Source organism: Aulostomus chinensis, chromosome 16 (genome assembly GCF_037954235.1).
Source record: "Aulostomus chinensis isolate RoL2024-O1b breed Wild chromosome 16, RoL_Achi_v1.0, whole genome shotgun sequence".
Lineage (NCBI taxonomy): Eukaryota > Metazoa > Chordata > Actinopteri > Syngnathiformes > Aulostomidae > Aulostomus > Aulostomus chinensis.
Window position 1 is genome coordinate 10,951,276 of NC_141335.1, and position 17,860 is coordinate 10,969,135.

Consider the following 17,860-nt stretch of genomic DNA (forward strand, 5'->3'; position numbering starts at 1 on the left):
CCCCGAAAAACTTGTAATTTGTAATGTCTTTTTAATCAGTTTATTGTCCATTTTCAAGTAATTTCTTGCAGCTTCCTTTGCAGTATTTTCTCATGTTTTGAAATAAATCAACTGTAACATAATTTGACAAATATCTGGTAAAAGCAAAAAAAAAAACTTAGAAGACAAAACTTGATTTTTTTTTTATAAAAAAGGTTATTTAGTTTTATTCAGCTTCTACCATACAATGAAAAACAGTAGAATTAAATATAACAGTGTCTTCACCTGAAGTACCTTCAGGCTCAGGCCTGAATTAATAAAGAATTGCATATTATGTTTCAAATTCTTGGTATGGGATGGCACGGTGGTGCAGTGGTCAGCATTGTCGCATCACAGCAAGAAGGTTCCGGTTTCGATCCCTGGCTCGGGCACAGGATCTTTCTGTGTGGAGTCTCCATGTTCTCCCTGTGCCTGTGTGGGTTCTCTCTGGTACTCCAGCTTCCTCCCACAGTCCAAAGACATCAAGAGGGGACGAGGCTGATTGATACTCTAAATTGACCATAGGTATGACTGTGAGTGTGAATGGTTGTCTGTCCATATGTGTTGGCCCTGCAATGGACTGGTGACCCATCCAGGGTGAACCCCGCCTCTCGCCTGAGGACTGCTGAGGTAGGCTCCACCCCCTGCGCGACCCTTAACAGGAAAAACGTTAAAAAACAGATGGATGGATTCTTGCTACGTCTGAGCATGCCATCAGTGATGTTAGATCAGATTTCTAGTGTTCATGTTCAAACGCTTGTGGAGTGTCTGACATCAACAAAAATGTCCCTATTGAGCAAAATCCCCTCAATTGGAGTCTACATCTTTTTGAGAGTCAACTGGGGGGTTCAGAAAATGAAAAAGTTTGTGGAGCTTTGCATCACATTGACATTTTTATGCGAACACACTCTGAGAGTGTTCTCAAGGGATTGGATAAATAGTAGACTCTTAATTGGATTAACTGTAGTTATAATTACCATTCTATTACTCTGCCTTCAGCTGGACACCAAAAACATGGAGAGCCTCTGATCATAGTGATGCGGGACTATAATGTTGACAGAGCATCGCTGAAACACTTGAAATTACCTTGTGAAACTCATCTAATGATGTCTAAATTATGTTCTCAAAACTGATCTAATTGCATTTCATCCTCATTAAAATTATTATAATCTAAACATCTATCAGAAGCCTCCAAGCTTCTTCTGTCATCCCCAGTAAACTAATACATGACACATCAGACAGGGTTCTCCCTGCATCAAGGGGTCTCCCAGGCTGCTGACTGCACTGCAGACATGCCAGACTTGTTTAATGTGGCACGGGCTGCTTTTATGGATGCCATCAATTCAGTCCCCCCCACTGTGCCCCTCCTCACTCCACAGGGTTATTGATCACAGTGCAGTTAACGCACACATATGCTACAGTAGTCAGTGGAGCATGGAGCCATGTTTTCACCGTCTACTGTGTTTGGCGTCGTTATATGTGAAGACAGAAGGGCTTAATAATATATGAAGCTTCACGTGCAGCCAGACATGACGGCCTTTAAAAAACTGGAGTCAGGACGTTTATTTGTATTGATTAAAAGCTTTTGTATTTAAGAACCATTGTGGAACCGACTTTCAGACTCAGTTACATGTGCTCAGTGAGGTGAATCAAGACATTTCGTATGTGGACTGAACAGATTGTGACCATGCTTACTTGACTCATGCGTCAAACAGTTTAATTATCCATATTCTGCACTAGTGAACAGTCATAAGGAGCTGTTTGATTTGGAACCTCACTGCCCTCTCCTGGTAAAATGACCTAACTACCAAATGAATACATTGCATGTGAGCCATCAATGAACCAGACAGCGTGTGTTCTCGGCATTTATTTTCTGAGACTCAAAAAGATAAAATCCCCCAAAAGAATTGAAATGTGATCTATGACTTCTATGTGCACAATACACAAGATATAGCACAAAAACCAAAGAAAAGACAAAATATAGAGGACATAATAACATAAACAGACAACCTTGGCACCAAAGGGCTATATTCATGTCTTAATGGGGATGAACTGATCCAATTTTAACAGGTACTGATAACTGGGTTTTGAAAATTAAGCCTGTGTGTTAAACACTGGAATCACTCGTGTCACACTTCACTCAAACACTGCTCTCCTGACTTTAACAACACACCAGAGTTGCAGGAGCATTTCAGCTGTTATTAATATTCCTGCTAAGGCTGGTAGCCAATATTTACCAATGTGTATATGATCTTTAAAAAAGTTTATATACCATTTCCCCCCAAAAAATGGAAAATCCCATGAATATTCCTAATCAGTATCAGTAGTTTAGCTCATCAGACCAATACCAATAAGAAAAAAATGGCCAATATTGTCCGAAAATGATATGAATGCCAAGATAGCATGCATCCCTACAACACACATATATTTATCAATTTAAAGAATAGATTATTAGTATTATTGATTATTATTAAAAAAAATAGCAGAACAAGTGCAGTAGTGGGTGAAAAATACTAACAAACTTTTAGCTCTCTGTGTGCTTTGCCTCTTCCAGAAGTATGCTGCTAACAGCTGTTAACGGAACATTGCAGATGCATAATTCAGACAAATAACTGGAATCAATCAGCCCTGTGGTCACCCGATCCAGCTACTTCAGACAATCAGTATCAGACCAGCATCAATATTGGATCGGTACATCCATCCATCTTCATTCAGCATTGCTGAACATTATATAATTTCTGACAATTGAACCAGATGTCAGGTATCTATCTGCACAATTGACATAAAATATCATAAAAATATAAAGCTCTTGCAATTCTAATGTAATGACGTACAAATCGATAGCGTGGCCATGTATTCAACCCAAACATCCGGAAAACATGTCATTACTGTAAAAATATAAACAATTTCTGTGTACTCAGAAGAAAACAACAGCAATACAAGTTTCTTAGAACTAGGTAAACATTGCAAAGAGGACACTGGCATGGCATGCAGGTTTGCAGTTTGCGTATAGTGCATATATATATATATAAATTTGTGTGTGTGTGTGTGTGTGTGTGTGTGCGTGCGGCAAAAATTGATTATAGAGGACGTATATAATGTAGATGGCATTGTTTCCTTTTCAGTCGCTGCCCCCGCAGAGCTTCAGTAGGAGTTTCTTGTAGTCTCCTGATGTGTCTCCCTGTCATTAAATCAAAAGCATTAGCAATGGATCCATCATGTGTTGAAGCATGTCAACATGTTGCTTTTAAGTCCTCCACACAAGGAAAGTACTCACCGAGATGTGTGTGTACAGCGACTTGCCGTAGTTCTTCACATATTCCTGACGGATATCCAACATGTCCACCTCCGAACGGGTGACCATGATACGAATCAAGGTTCTGTCATTGGTCCCAGCTCCCTGACAACATGAGCACAAACACAATGAGTGACACAAATATTCAAAGTTATGAATTTACTTTTATTTAATAATACACAACCTGGTGAGAACATCCCAATCTTGCAAGCTCAGTACTTTAGCTCTGCAGCTATGCAACCTCTTCCATCTGGACCCACCATGAGCCATTAGAAAGTCATCGACCAACCACAACTACTGATGACTATTTTGATACATTTTCAGTTGTCTTCTGACTGGATTCGGCATGTGATGGTGTCCTGCTTTGTCATGTTGATTGGCTGAAGGAGCTTTGCTGTTAAGTCAAGTATTTTGACCTCTCATAGTGGTTCTAGATAGGAGGGGATGCAGATGGAACTGCAGACCTCAACTTTTGACTTTTGCGATGTATGGATGTTCTCACCAGGCAGGAAGTAGTACCTCACCTTCATGGCCTTGTAAAGTCTCTCAGCAAAGTAGCCTGGTGTATTCTTAATACACTTTACTGAAAAAGAGAAAATATTTATTAAAAATCAATAAAAGCACATTTTTAAATACAAACCCCTAAAACAGAAACAAACAAACATACATTACTGGATTATGGGTTGCATTCAAGTTGTCAATTTTTGTTTGGAAGGTTCCTGAGTGAAATGACCCAGAGGTCATGGCAGCCATGTTTGAAATCCTGACACACTAAGGAAAGGTGCTTCATGACTCCTTCAGCACAGGAAATGCTGGATTAGAACATCCCACATTTACTTGACGCCGCACACAAGTGGGCTGTTCATGAAAACAAGCGTCAAAATGACAAGGGATACGGATCATTTTATGTTATCCTTCGTCCCAACTGTCTTCAACTTAATAATCAAACAGCATCAACAATTCATTCCTGTGTTTGATTTTTCCATTTTTGTGTAAATTTTGAAAAAGGGGAATCTATGCGCTGCTCCTGCTTTCATCTTCAAATCCACGAGATGAATAGAAATGAAATCAAAGCCATAAAAAGAAGAACGTGTTTTTCCATTTGTCTGTATATTCCAGACAGGGACTAAAAAGCGAAACAATGTTCCTTCAAGACAGAGTCCGGTCTTCTGTCAAATTTTTAATGACAGTTTTTATTGTGTCTCAAAACGTTTGCTGCGGGAAGCTTACAGCATCCAGAGAAACAACTGCAATGACGGACAGAAGCCTTTCTGATCTTTCAACTAAACAGAATTGGTAAAGAAACAATTCTTGTGCACGTATACATACAGCACTGCACGACACAACACAGTAAGAATACATAAGGCTAAGTGCAATATAAAGAACGTGATAGTTTCCCCATGACTGACCAATGTCAGTAGCATCTGCACTTGGATAATTATGGCGCCATATGCAGTCTAATTCTCTCAGCACTGAGGTTTGGTTTTTTTACCTCCTCATGTCCTCATATATTCTCTTTGACCTCAAGGTGTCTCCACCTGGGTTATGGAAACGTGGTTAGGGAAAAAGAATAGGACAAGGGACTATTCAAACACAGCCAGGAGTGCGTTGTGAAATATCATAGACAAAATGAAGACAACAGTCAATGCATCTATCAATGGAATATAAAAAGGGAGAAGAATACTGTGTACCATCATGCAAATGCACATTCAAAGCTGCATTAAATCAATATTTTTTATATTTAACAATTTAGATTCAGAAAGGAGGGCAGTGATAATGATAAACATAGCCTCCTGAGCTGCTTAGCCTGGTCAACTCAACAACATTTAGCAACACAGCCTGTCTGGCAACACAAGGCAAAGTCACACATATTAAAATAGAGCCATACAGTTTTGTAGAAAATGTATGAGTGTAAAAGAAAGCTAAATGTAGAGTGAACATTTGATTTATATCCATCGACCCACCAAAGACTGATAATGTTGCTGCTTGTTGCCATGCTAGCCACACCAACTTCATACAGTAGATCTTAAATTAGGGCTATGTTTGTCATCCAGATTCAAGAAATGACTGCCCCTAGTGGACATATATGTTTAATGAAGCTTTAAAAAGCATTATACTTGGAAACATGTAAAGTCAGAATGAGAAATCACAAGCCAACCCCTTTTTATAGGAGAATGAAAAGGAACACAGTGGCATAACAATGACAAACACTGAACACTGCAGTGCACACTTCTTCACCAGGAAAACTTGTGAACTGGTTGTGTAATACCAGAGGAAGGAAACAAATTAAATACATCTAGAAGCAGGTTACTGTACCATGACCCTGAGACTTGGTGGCAAAAGAGGAACAAACAAACAAAAAAATAAGAAGATTATGCATTTAACAAGCCCCCAGCATTGTGTTAATAAATGTAATTCAGGTGGCTGAGTAACACTGTATAAACTACACGGAGACTGCTTTATTGGAACATTATTGTGTTATACTTGTACTGCAGACAAGTACACACACTTGTAATTACTAATAATGCAGAGCAATTTCTTGCTCTTACAATACATGGGTGTGGTGGCCCATCTGAGACTAGACTTGAATGGGTGTGCCATCTTACCCACTGCCAACATGCCACTCTCCAGGTCTCCAGACATCTCCCTGCCGATGCTTTTCTCGATATCCCTGCCACACATCTTCTGGTACTCCATAAACACTACACAGTCAAACACACAGAGAATAAGAGGAAGAGCCAAATACAGGACTTTCATTTGAGTTTTGATTCCTCAATCCTCAACTGATTAAGTCACATTAAAGTACAACTGTAAACATGTCTCTATGATGAATACCTGTTCTGAGATGAGACTTGCTCCTGGCACATAAAATGGCATTGAATTTGGACTCATCAGTCCCCAGCTTGTTCTCTCCAGCAGCATACAGGGCCTGTGATGAGAAAAGCAATGTGAACAAATAAACATGTCAGTGTTTAAAACATTGCAGATTAAGAGGAAAACTTGGATTAAGAATGGGAACAAATTAGATTTATTGACCTGAGCATCTTGTTTAGCCAGAGAGATGTCAACATTTTCTCTTTCGTCACGATTACCCTTCAAAGTAAAAGAAAAAACAAACAAACAAGTAGTTATCAAATAGTTGCTGAAATTACATCAGATATGAAAACTCAATTATCAGGTTTGAAGGTGAACCTGTGCAAGTGAGATCAGGAGTCTACGGAAGTGGCCTGAGGTATCCCCACTGATGGCATCCTCCAGCGACTTCTTATACTCTGAAATGTAAAAAAAGAAAAGAGAAGAAAAGAAAAAAGTCTGTAAATAACAAGGAGTTCAAAGCTCAGCAATAATTTAGACCATTCCCCAAAATGTTGAACTATTCCTTTTAAACCAGGATAGAGGAAGATTCTCTGAGCACATGTCCATCACCAATGCAATACAAAGGACAGATTACAAAAAGATGAAAACAGTAGCAAAAAACAAGAAAATGAACAATTAACTTGAACTTGCAAATTTCTACACTGAAATGTCTCGTCACTTATTTGGCCCAGACCTGAATGGCACTGATCAGACACTGCTGGGTAATGACTTCCTCGTCACCTTCCTTAATCTGTTATCTTGATCTAGATACTTCATGGATGTGCCTACGTCTAGATATGATATGATCTTATCCACCAACGCAATAAAATACTTTACACAGTGAACGATGAGATAGGAGGAGAAGACAGTGATATGAGGACAGCAGTACACTTGCCACCCCGAGGTATCTCACCTGCTTTGTAAACACGGTTTATCTCCTTGATTTCAGCATTTGAGCGGGATGACAGGATCTCAATCAGACAGGCTTCATCAGTTCCGGCTCCCTGTTAGGAAGATATGGCAGTGATAATCTTGACAGCTGCATCCTGTAACTTTGTAGCATCCAAACATCCTGTTTATTTTTAGTGAGTCTTCATTCATACAGCTTATACAATACCTTATAACAGAGGTTTTCAAAGTGAATAAGATAATGTCTACAAAAGCATCCAGATTCATATCGTCACCTTCTTAAAATAATTTTTTTGTTGCCTAAAACAACTCCTTATGATGTTTTGACTCCAGTTTTCGTGTTTTCTGAAAAACTTGAAAAAGACCAAGGCAATTATTTTAAGAAGGCGACAATGTTTGAAAGGAGGGGGGGACTTTCTCTGTTGAAGGGGGGAGCACCACCTCAGACTTTGAAAACTGCTCTTATAACATTTTTAAAATCATGTTACAAGTAAACTTTCTACATCTTCTTGTGTTTTGAATTTTACATTAGAAGAAGTCAAGCATTGTAACGATCTTAATATGGATTTTTAAGGTGACAAAAAAAAGACAAAGATCAAACCCTCTCTCCAGGTTTTAGTATTTACCTTAATGGCACTGTGGAGCTCATAGGCATCCAGTTCAGCTGGGCTCTTCAACATGACCATGACCAGCTTCCTAAAGTCCCCAGACAACTCTGAGTGTAAATCCTTCACCAGATCCTGAAAATGGAAACAAGCTTGGAATAACTCAAAGCAATCATGTTAAAAACACACTGCAAGAGGCTCAGTGGAGTAACTATCCTGAGCTCCAAGGACACTTTATCCCCTTTCTATTCTACTGGCAGCTCCAGCACCTGTCGTCTTCTTGTCAATATTATAGGATAGCTAATGCACACTGAGCCCTGCATGATTCTATATTGGTAAATTTGTTTTATAGCACTATTTTAAAAACAGTATGTACTCCACTAATAGAAATCGGCATCACTGACAATATATAGACTAAAAAAGAAGCTTGGATACGACTGTCACCTTTCCATAGGAAGTTTTGTAGGCCCGGAGCAAAGGCACACGCTGCTTGTTAGAGCGACTCCCCAGCAAGTCGATAATGGCTTGCTCATCAGTTCCTGCACAGACAAGTCCACAAAATAAACTCAGACAAAGACTAGCACTATCATTGCAGGAATGACAAGGCTGCCTTTGTAAGAACAACCAACAGATATATGATGTATCTGAAATACTGAAAAGATTAATTAATATTGACATCAATGTGAACTCTATTCTTATGAATGGACTACCCTTATGCAGCAATGCAGACCCACAAATGTTTGCACCATTGCCCAAAAATACTAAAACTATTATGACCAAATGGACAACATCCAGTAATTTCAGAAGCCATTATCCACGGACATTGTTAAATAACAAGCCTTGATTATGTTTTGGCACTCACCGAAACCCTTCATGGCCTTCCTCAAGACCTCCACATCTTTGAGAGGGTCTGCTCCAGGAAAGTCCTTGATTGTGCCTCTGAATCCTCTCTGAGAACCAAAAAGCAATTTCAACATGTCATTGCTACACAGAAATTGTTTTAAACATTATTTTGTAACCCTAAAAAAGTGTGTAACACTTCATGATGGATACATGTTTAACATGCTAATACCAGCTACATTTTTTTAGAGGTTCTTACATTGATAGGTGGTGCTATTGGCATGGCCCCCCCTCCATAGGCTGGCATTGATGGGTTTGGTGAAGGGACATTTGGGTACCCAGGCATAGGTGCTGGTGCTCCTCCATAACCAGGCATTGATGGATTGGGCGATGGTGCACGGGGATAACCAGGCATAGGTGCAGGTGCTCCTCCATAGCCAGGCATTGATGGGTTGGGTGAAGGTGCACGGGGGTAACCGGGCATAGCCTGGCCAGGCTGGCCTGGGTAGCCCATCCCTGGACCTTGTGGTTGGGGCATGGTCCCCCCTGGCTGTGGGTACAGGCCATATGACTGTTGATTAGGCAAAGGGGCACCATACAGACCTGGCTGATGGACAGTTGGGTAGCCCCCAGGGGCTTGGGTGGACATGAATGGACTTTGAGTAAAACCCGCTATGCCTGCAGGAATCTGGTTGACCTGTGATTTGGAAAAATTAGCATCTCATAATATCTGCACACATCCTTGATGATTATTGAATCTGACACAGAGATTACAGGTCACACCTTTTTTGGAATGGAAATACTGGTAGTGATATTGCCAAATCATTAATAGGGGTGTTGGAAAAAGAAAAGATGATACATGATAGTATTGTAATATTATACAACAAAAGACAAACTGGGGCCAGATAAAAACAATTTATCTTTCAGTCTACGAGATGGTTTCTGCTGCTGGGGTCACTGAGTTCATTCAAAATTGGTCAAATAATAAAAAAAAAAAGATGGCTGATACTACATACTATTTATTAATAAGGGAGGGAAAAAGATATGGACATAACATGTTAGATGTAAAGAGTGACATTTGAAATTACAGTACTCAGGGAACACTAAAAACAAGAGGGCTAAATCTAGCATGCCTCCATCCAGAAACAGCACTGACCACAGCAAAGTTAAATTAACTCCACCAAAAAGAAAGCCACCATCAGAAACACTTAGCTACTTCCTAATTCTGAATGAGTTCTGACAATGACTCAGAAGTTGGGATTCCACTAAAACGTGAAGTAAACTGCCAAGAGAATCTTTAAGCAAACTGTGGATAAGTCACTAAAAGGGAAATGTACATGAAGTGTGTTTCCATCCACTTGTTTGAAGTGGATAAAATAGGCTACATAATAAAGTCAGAAGATGGTGATATAGACATCATGGGAAAAGACAGGATTTCCATGCTTACAAAACACTGTAGAGGTCAAGCTCTACAGAGAGGTTCATTTTCTGTCCCGTTATATTGGACTATGAAGACTAAATAAAAAAAAGTTACAATTTTTGGGATCATGCAACATGGTGTTGGTCAGACTTTGAACCGTTTATGACGACTGCAAATAAAAATAATTTAGAACTCAGATTGTGACAAATAAAAAAAAGACTGAAGAGGGATGAGGTATTGTGCTGATTGTTACTTTTTATGCGTCAGTCTCTATAAATGGCAAAATACCTTTATACAGCATATTGCAATACTATCATATGGCGTAAGTATGATAATATCTTACCCTGAGGTGATTCCCACCCCTATAATAAGGTACAACTACCGAGAGAATTTGAAGGTGAAACTCCTTGAATTTCTACCATGATGAACCAAATCGTATTAAGTGCAGGTATCCAAACAAAGTGTGGCCATGCAATATAGTGAAATAAAATACAGATAACAAAAATGAGAATACAACAGAATGAACTAAGAGAAGTAAAAGGATTTGAAGCTGCATGACAAGGACAGGTTTTAGAAGTGCGAATGAAATAGTAAATGAGAATAAAGTAGTTCACATTTTATCTCATGCAAGAAAACTAGAAAGAGAAGCTAACTGAGGAGTTTGGGATGCCGACTTTGAAAATTCTTACCGTAAAGTGAAATGAGGAGATAATCCGTTAATGGCTGTGTAACTCATTCTAACTGGAATATGTAATGCAATAATCTGATGACGTAGCATTATAGCAATAGTCAGAATTTTCAAGGCGCAGCTGATTTTAGGCTCAACCTACCATGCCAGCGTTGTATCCAGGGTTGGTTAAGTTGTCCATACCTATAGCTGGATATCCACCAGTCGGACCACCGCCCCAGCTTCCTGAAGGACACAACAAAAACAGAACTATTCAATCGACTTTCCCATATGAAAGTTACAGATTAAATTGGCTTCTAAAGGCCTGGTGGAATTAAGAATGACCCCTCTTACTGGAATTTCCTTTTTCTCACTTTCCAGCTAGTCAGCAAGTAGGTGAAAGAGTGCTGGACAGAGAATGGGAGTACTATGAGTAAGCTGGAGTGTGGAACATGTTTCTCTTAGCAACAGCAGAGGCTTGTTTGTTTTTCGGAGGAAAAAATAACAACTCTGCAAACTTAAAATCTCATGATCCTTTTTGCCTACAATCATGACATCACAGACTCATCTGTTTAACAGGGACCTCGTCATTCTGTTTCTCTTCTGCTCATTTCCACTTCAAGTACAGTTGAGTTAACCCAGCAAGTTCTATTTTTGAAATTTAACTTTAAATTAGATGGTTGGTAAAAGGTTACTACTCGGGGTGCAGCACTGTGACTCTAACATGTGCAAGTGGGATATTTCTGGAAACATAGTGGCTATAATCACTTGTGCTTTGCCTCTAATGAGTCACAAAGGCCTTGACAGGGGTGTGATACCTTACCTGTGGGTGGTGCCTGTGGGTAGCCTCCAGGTGGTTGTTGAAAGCCTCCCGCCTGTGGTGGATAACCAGGCTGTGAAGGATAGCCGCCTTGTTGTGGTGGGTAGCCTCCTGCTTGTGGAGGGTACATTCCAGGCTGCTGCGGGTAAGCACCAGGTTGTGGTGGGTAAGCCCCAGGCTGAGTCGGGTATCCACTTGCCTGAGGGGGGTATCCACTTGCCTGAGGGGGGTATCCAGGGTAGCTCATGGCTTTAAAAACACAAAATAAATCAAAACTGTCAAAAACTGCCGAATTTTACTTGATACAAACATAATCTTAATAATATGCATGACATTTTGCCATGGAAATTGAAATGTATCAGTTCTACTACCATACACTGGTTTAGAACATTAAATAAGGAACACTACACTTTTAAACCCAAACTTAAGATATACAGGACAAAGTAACATGAGAAGGTTTGTATACAGACCTAGTAGTAAAACTGTCCCTCTCTGCCCAATTGGTAGCCACTCACTAAAACATGTAAACTGGACTTTAAATAAATAGTGCACCTGTACTTTACTTGTTTGCTGGGCAACATTTTGATCCGACTAAAAATAATATGTTTAGTTTTTGTATGGGAGCAACACATGCAATTTTAGTTAGTTTTATAGGTTAAGGTGCATCACTCAGTGTTGAACCAAAATTACACATACATTTCAGTATGAAGAAGTTTGTTAGGGATTCACTTCAGGCGAAAAGACTTCAGTACAGATACAAGAGAAAATCTAATTAACAAAGGAATATAAAGCATTTAAGTAAGTACAACTATAAAGTGATGCACAAACAGCGTATCAGTAACTAAACTCAAATGACTGCATTTTTTAAATCTAATGTGCCACAATGTTGTTTTCTGAATGGACGATCATCACATTCACCGTCATTGTCATTGAATAAATGGCAAAGTCTGCATTCCAGGGCAATGGATCACATTTATTTTTAGCTCATTGCTAGGGTGGTAAGGAACATTTTGGTTTGGTTCACTCTAACTTTTGCTTTCCAATTGCCTACTTGTTCCATGGTAACACTGACTTCAGTTAAATTCAATGGAATAGTCCTCTCCTCCATGATACTTATCTAGCACAAGGCAGGGAAGCTACCGCACAAGGACCGACATTAATCTCCTAAATTTTCTCACGTGCTTCTTCTTCATGTCATGTTGCTGAATTCAAAAACAGACACACCGCTCTTAATTCAAAATACCTTTACAAAATTTTAATTCAAGGTTATTATTCCAGACAATACAGCTCTTTTGTGGGGATGCAAAACATATCATTTTTTTGGCCAATATCTGATAAGGAAATATTTCTGGTATTTAAATATATCAACATTACCTGTATTAAGGACAGTTTAAATAAATGATATTTTGTGTATACTTAAAATTACCACTACATATGACAAGCAAAGAAGAATAGACAGGGAAAACATTAATATCAGCACTAATATATACAATATATATATATATATAAATATATATATATAATATATATATACACACACACATATACATATATACATTAGTCTCAAAAATTAGTATTATATATATATAATATTGTCATACCATTATATATATATATATATATATATATATATATAAAATGGTATGCCAATATTATCGTGCATCACTAGTTGAAAGCCCTGGTTCACATTAAAATCTTGCTCTTTTATGAGAAAACTGTGGCAAATCCGCAATGCACAGCTGCAGCCCATGCATGTCCCACTTGGTTTAAAGGGTTGTGGTGTTAATAAAGATTCGGGGTCAGAAATTTAAATAAAAAAAGGAGGGGTGACGTGAGTTGTTGTAAGTCCGTTACAAGAGCGTTATCGACATCCCATTTCCTCTGCAATGTAGCTGCCTTGTTTACTCCTGCCTTGAGGTTGTTACGTAAGTCACGTCAGGACTTAAGATAAAAGGAGCGGACGTCAATCTTTAATTTACGAAAGCTAATGAGTTCACCGTTTAACACATGGACACCCGTTTAGCACCTGAAAACCAACGTTAAAGTTCGCTGGTAACAAATGTGAGCTTGCTCCAGTAGGAACTATCAAGTACAACTGTACTTCGGGCCTATACAAACCTCTGTAAACCCCACCAAATTAACTCCTCCTTTAAAATAACCAGGCTGGATTAAGAACGTCATGTCAGTTGAACATACCGTCCCATAGTTAGCTAAGTTAGCGAGCTACGTATAAATGCGTTCCTGAGAGCTGCATGTAGCCTGGCGTTTAGTTAGGAGTTACGAGCACTGGTTAATGTGCAACGACGCTGGCGGGCTAACGAAAGCAACGAAAACAGAAGTGTAACGATAAACCGCCAAATCCTTCCAAAAATAGTCACTTCTCAAGCATAAATACCATTAACACGTTTTAGGTCGAAACCCGCCTCGACTCTATGTTGAATTGTTTGAATATTTAAATGAATATAGCACTTACTTTGGCCTGTAAGTTGTCTCTTCCTGGTGAATGTATTTTAGGGCAGTACAGAGTGTATTTAAGTGGAGTGGGTGGGACTCATAGTTTCCATGCCTGTTCGAGACGGACCCACCCATCTATGTATGTGTCCGTCACACAGCGTGGATGTGCGGCTGTCAGAGAACCACGTGACCACGCTGAAACAATTACCTGCTCGTGACCTTATGGAAACTATGAGTTGATTTTCCCTAAGATTTCACAATTTGACATTAGCATCACTGTTGCGCTGTACAGAACAAACAGGCTTCCCGCAGGAATTTATTCGTCAACATTTTATCCTTTATATTTTATCTGTTGACGCATATATGCATGCGATACCCAGGGGAATCACGGGGGCATCCAGGAAATGACAAACGTTCAGAAACAAGAGTGTTCAGTGTACGTAAACATCACTTTTCTTTGAAACAAACAAACAAACCATTTCTTCTGTGTTCAATTCATTCTTCAGAGTTCAATTGATGCTCAGCTGATTGAGCTTCTGGATGAAGACATTTTTAGGGGTTTTGAAGAATGGAAAGGATTTTTTTATGTACAGCTGATTTCACCCCTCATCCACAGAAAAAGATGGGCAAATGCCTAACCTAACGTTTAAAGTTTATTCAATTAAGAATTGTCACTATAGCAGCACAATTAGAGAATCTAAAAATCGGTAGGCAGTTGAACTAGGGCAGGATAATATAGGCAGATATTGGTCATTAAAAAAAATAGACAGTATATATGAAAGTGCTTAGGTGTTCTTCATTGCTTATCATTCAAGGATTTTATTCTCCCCATTTTTCCTTGTAGTCCATAATGTTAACATGTGTTCTTCAGTTTATAGAAAAATATATTAAATCTTCTTTATGTAGTCTACGGATAATATTGACATTGGTAGATATCAGCTATTTACCCACAAGTTGTAAAACATCAGCATATTAGATATTGGCACAAAAAGTCCAATATTGTCCGTAGATTTCTCGTGGTCATTCCCCCCCCCCCCCTAGTTTTGTTTGGAAATGTTGTTAATATACCTGTAATTATGTTTGAAAAAAAATCTATAGGGTGTGCGGTATTGTAGGTGTGTGAGAGATATTTGCCACTAGAGAGAGCCATTTCTACAACTTTCCCATAGGCTCCGGGGTCTACTGTCACCCGCCGGCTGGCTGGGAGGCTGGGAGGGACAGACTGAGAGGTGCCCGGGCCCGTTGGAGGTAGACTACCGATTGGATTTATCTATTGATTGTTCTATCAGTGACACAGTTTTTGTTTGCCTTACAACACTTTTACAGATATTTTTCAGACGATTGAATGATATTCATTGACAGATTTTTTTTTTTGGGGGGGGGTGGGGGGTGGGGGTATTAACAGCAAAATTCTCTTAGTTGAAAAAACAACTGTTGAACGCAGTTCAATATCTTTCCAAAGCTCAGTGATGAGCAGAGAGTTAAAAGAGGCAGATGAACCATTTGTCCCAGTTGGCTACTAATTAATATTCATAAAGCAGGACGCCGATTGGTCTGCGTCCTCGGTTGCGTCACTGCCGTCCTCATTGAATATTCAAAGCGCTTCCCTCTGCCCCGCTGCAATAAAGGCAGATAGCGGACCATGGGGAGCAGGGGAAAACTTTTTATACTGACATGTTAGCGCAATGACTTCTGAGTAACACTTCACTGGGACGAGGCTCCCGGCGTGAGGAGGACAGGGCCCTTTGCGGGAACAAAAAGGAGCACTTGCCATCTGCCGGGGAACGAAAAAGAATCCAAGAAGAAACAGTGGTGGAAAATCTAGCTGAGCCCCTCTGAAGTGAAAGATGAGCTTGTTGTCTGCCATAGACACGAGTGCCTCCGTGTACCAGCCAGCGCAACTTCTCAACTGGGTCTATCTCTCTTTACAAGACCCCCACCAAACCAGCGCCTTTGACGCGTTCAGACCCGAGCCCAACTCTTCCCACCCGGATCTCACTTTCAGCAAGACTCCCGCATCGGCGGACCTGAGCTCCTCTCTTAACTCCAACTATCTCAACAACTTCTTCCAGCTGCAGCGGAACGAGGTGAAAAATGGCATGACGATAGGAGGATTTCAGATTATCAGTTTGAGTTTGAGTTTAGTTTGGCTTTGTGAGAATCTGAGCTGCTTGGTCGGTTGACCCTGTTGCATGTGTGCGCAGGAAATGTTTCAGCATGTACAGCATGGTCTATTCTGGTAGGATACAGCCGCTGTGAGATTTCTTATATGGACAATAACTTCTGTACTAGTTTAGGATGCTGCTGAAACATATTCCTTAGAAACAGGTCACAGCTTTTAATATTTTATTAATTATCATTTTCATACTTTGCAGAAATAAAGATCAACATGAGCAGTCTCTCTCTGTCGCTCCCTCTCTCTCTCTCTCTCTCTCTCTCTCTCTCTCTCTATATATATATATATATATATATGTCACTTTAACTATATTATTGATGTAACTGATTCCTTTGGAGGTCAAAATATTTCATGGCTGGGGGTCAAAACTGTATTTAGTGTCACAATGTCCCCATCAACTTTGGAACTTACTTTAAACAATTATAGGTTAATTATGTCCACTTCACCCCCTTTTCTTTGCATGGTAATGATATTACAAATAACAATCATTCCAAATAAGTGTGTTTTCAGCCTACTAATGTGTGACTTATCCCTTATCAGATAAAGGTAAAGAAGGCCACGGCAGTCCTCTACTGATGCCTTCAAATAGACCAGCTTGAGCAAACAAAATCAATCCTTGTTTGCATATTGTCTATTTTGGTAGCTCTGTGTAATTTTAGGGACAAACATGCTGCTAACGTATGCAGGGTGCAAACCTGATACGACAAACTCCACAGTGCAAAGACCCCAGCGGCACACCTCCACTCAAATACACACAAGAAATCACATATAGGACGGGCAAAATGTCTGGACCGCACACCTGTATGTGTGCTTCTATGACAGGAAATGTGTTTTGGAAATAGTAGATTGATCTACAAGCCAGTGTTCATTATGAAGGCATCATTTAACATGAAGCAGTCCTCTGAAAATTGGGTGTGCACATTATACATTACACGCGGTTGTGTAATGCAACGCAATCCACATGAGTATTTCAAACTGAGGGAGCATACTTAGAGGCTGGAAACAGTTTAAGGAGTGGGGGGTCGGGTGGGGGGGGGGGTTGGGGTGCATTGTGCAATTTACTTTACTAGTTATGCCAAGTAAAATAAGTCACCGCAGACATTTGAGGATGAGATGACGAATGGAGTTGTTTTTTTTTACAGCAAAGGTTCAAAGTTGAATTAATGCATTGATTTGGAACTGTATGTTCGTTTAGTGTCGTCTGCTGACACTTACAAATCAAAAATCCCTTCCTCTGCACACATATTCAAAAATACGCAACTGATACGTGTTTTTCCATTAAATCCTCAGTTCCCAGGCTGCACTGATCTACTCCTATTCCCATGATAATCCCTGTTGTTTTATGCTAACGGTCACCTGGTTTAAAAACAACAGTGTGATTGCCCCCTGATGTGTGACACCACAACCTTGGGTCTGTGAAAACAGTCACAGTTTAGCTACAGTTGGTCGCCACAGGACAGTATCACCATTATGTGTTCCATCGCTACACACATCTAACTCACTCGCTCACTAGTTGGGTTACAATCAAAACATATTAATGGGTTTTAAAGTATCGCATCAGAAAAGGTTGATGGAAATTTTTTGTTAAAATAACATATTTTTCGTTTCTGGACAGTAGACAGTAGGGAAGCATGAGATGAAATTGCTCTTGCTGACATCCGATCTGCTGATATTTTAACCCACTTAACTGATTTTGGCCTGCAGCAGGTGTTGATATCTTTTGTATGAGAATAAGTTCGTATGATACTAACATGTTGGGCATACTGGAAAGCACATGTAAACATTGCAAAGTTAAAAAAA

General features: G+C 39.7%; 2 protein-coding genes across 3 annotated transcripts in view; one reads left to right on the forward strand and one right to left on the reverse strand.

The window, feature by feature from the left end:
* Window positions 1-1,870: 1,870 nt before the first annotated feature.
* anxa11a (annexin A11a) lies at window positions 1,871-14,040 on the reverse strand. 2 transcript variants are annotated; one of them, XM_086180884.1, is made up of 15 exons: window positions 13,904-14,040; window positions 11,434-11,679; window positions 10,774-10,856; window positions 8,783-9,073; window positions 8,546-8,633; window positions 8,128-8,222; window positions 7,705-7,818; window positions 7,083-7,173; window positions 6,506-6,585; window positions 6,350-6,406; window positions 6,149-6,242; window positions 5,920-6,015; window positions 3,838-3,896; window positions 3,296-3,418; window positions 1,871-3,199 (listed from the first exon to the last, which is right to left on the reverse strand). In XM_086180884.1, exons 2-15 carry the CDS (start codon window positions 11,675-11,677, stop codon window positions 3,140-3,142), a joined length of 1,575 nt encoding a protein of 524 aa, XP_086037010.1. In that variant the 5' UTR covers window positions 11,678-11,679; window positions 13,904-14,040; the 3' UTR covers window positions 1,871-3,139. The 2 variants fall into 2 exon arrangements, with proteins under 2 accessions (XP_086037010.1, XP_086037009.1); XM_086180883.1 differs by having other exon boundaries at window positions 8,783-9,220.
* A 1,473-nt stretch (window positions 14,041-15,513) lies between these two features.
* Window positions 15,514-17,860, forward strand: part of zcchc24 (zinc finger, CCHC domain containing 24) — a 37,748-nt gene continuing 35,401 nt past the window's right edge. The window contains exon 1 of the mRNA XM_086180885.1: window positions 15,514-15,971. Coding sequence (XP_086037011.1) covers window positions 15,732-15,971 — 240 coding nt within the window. The 5' untranslated portion in view covers window positions 15,514-15,731. The remainder of the gene's footprint in view (window positions 15,972-17,860) is intronic.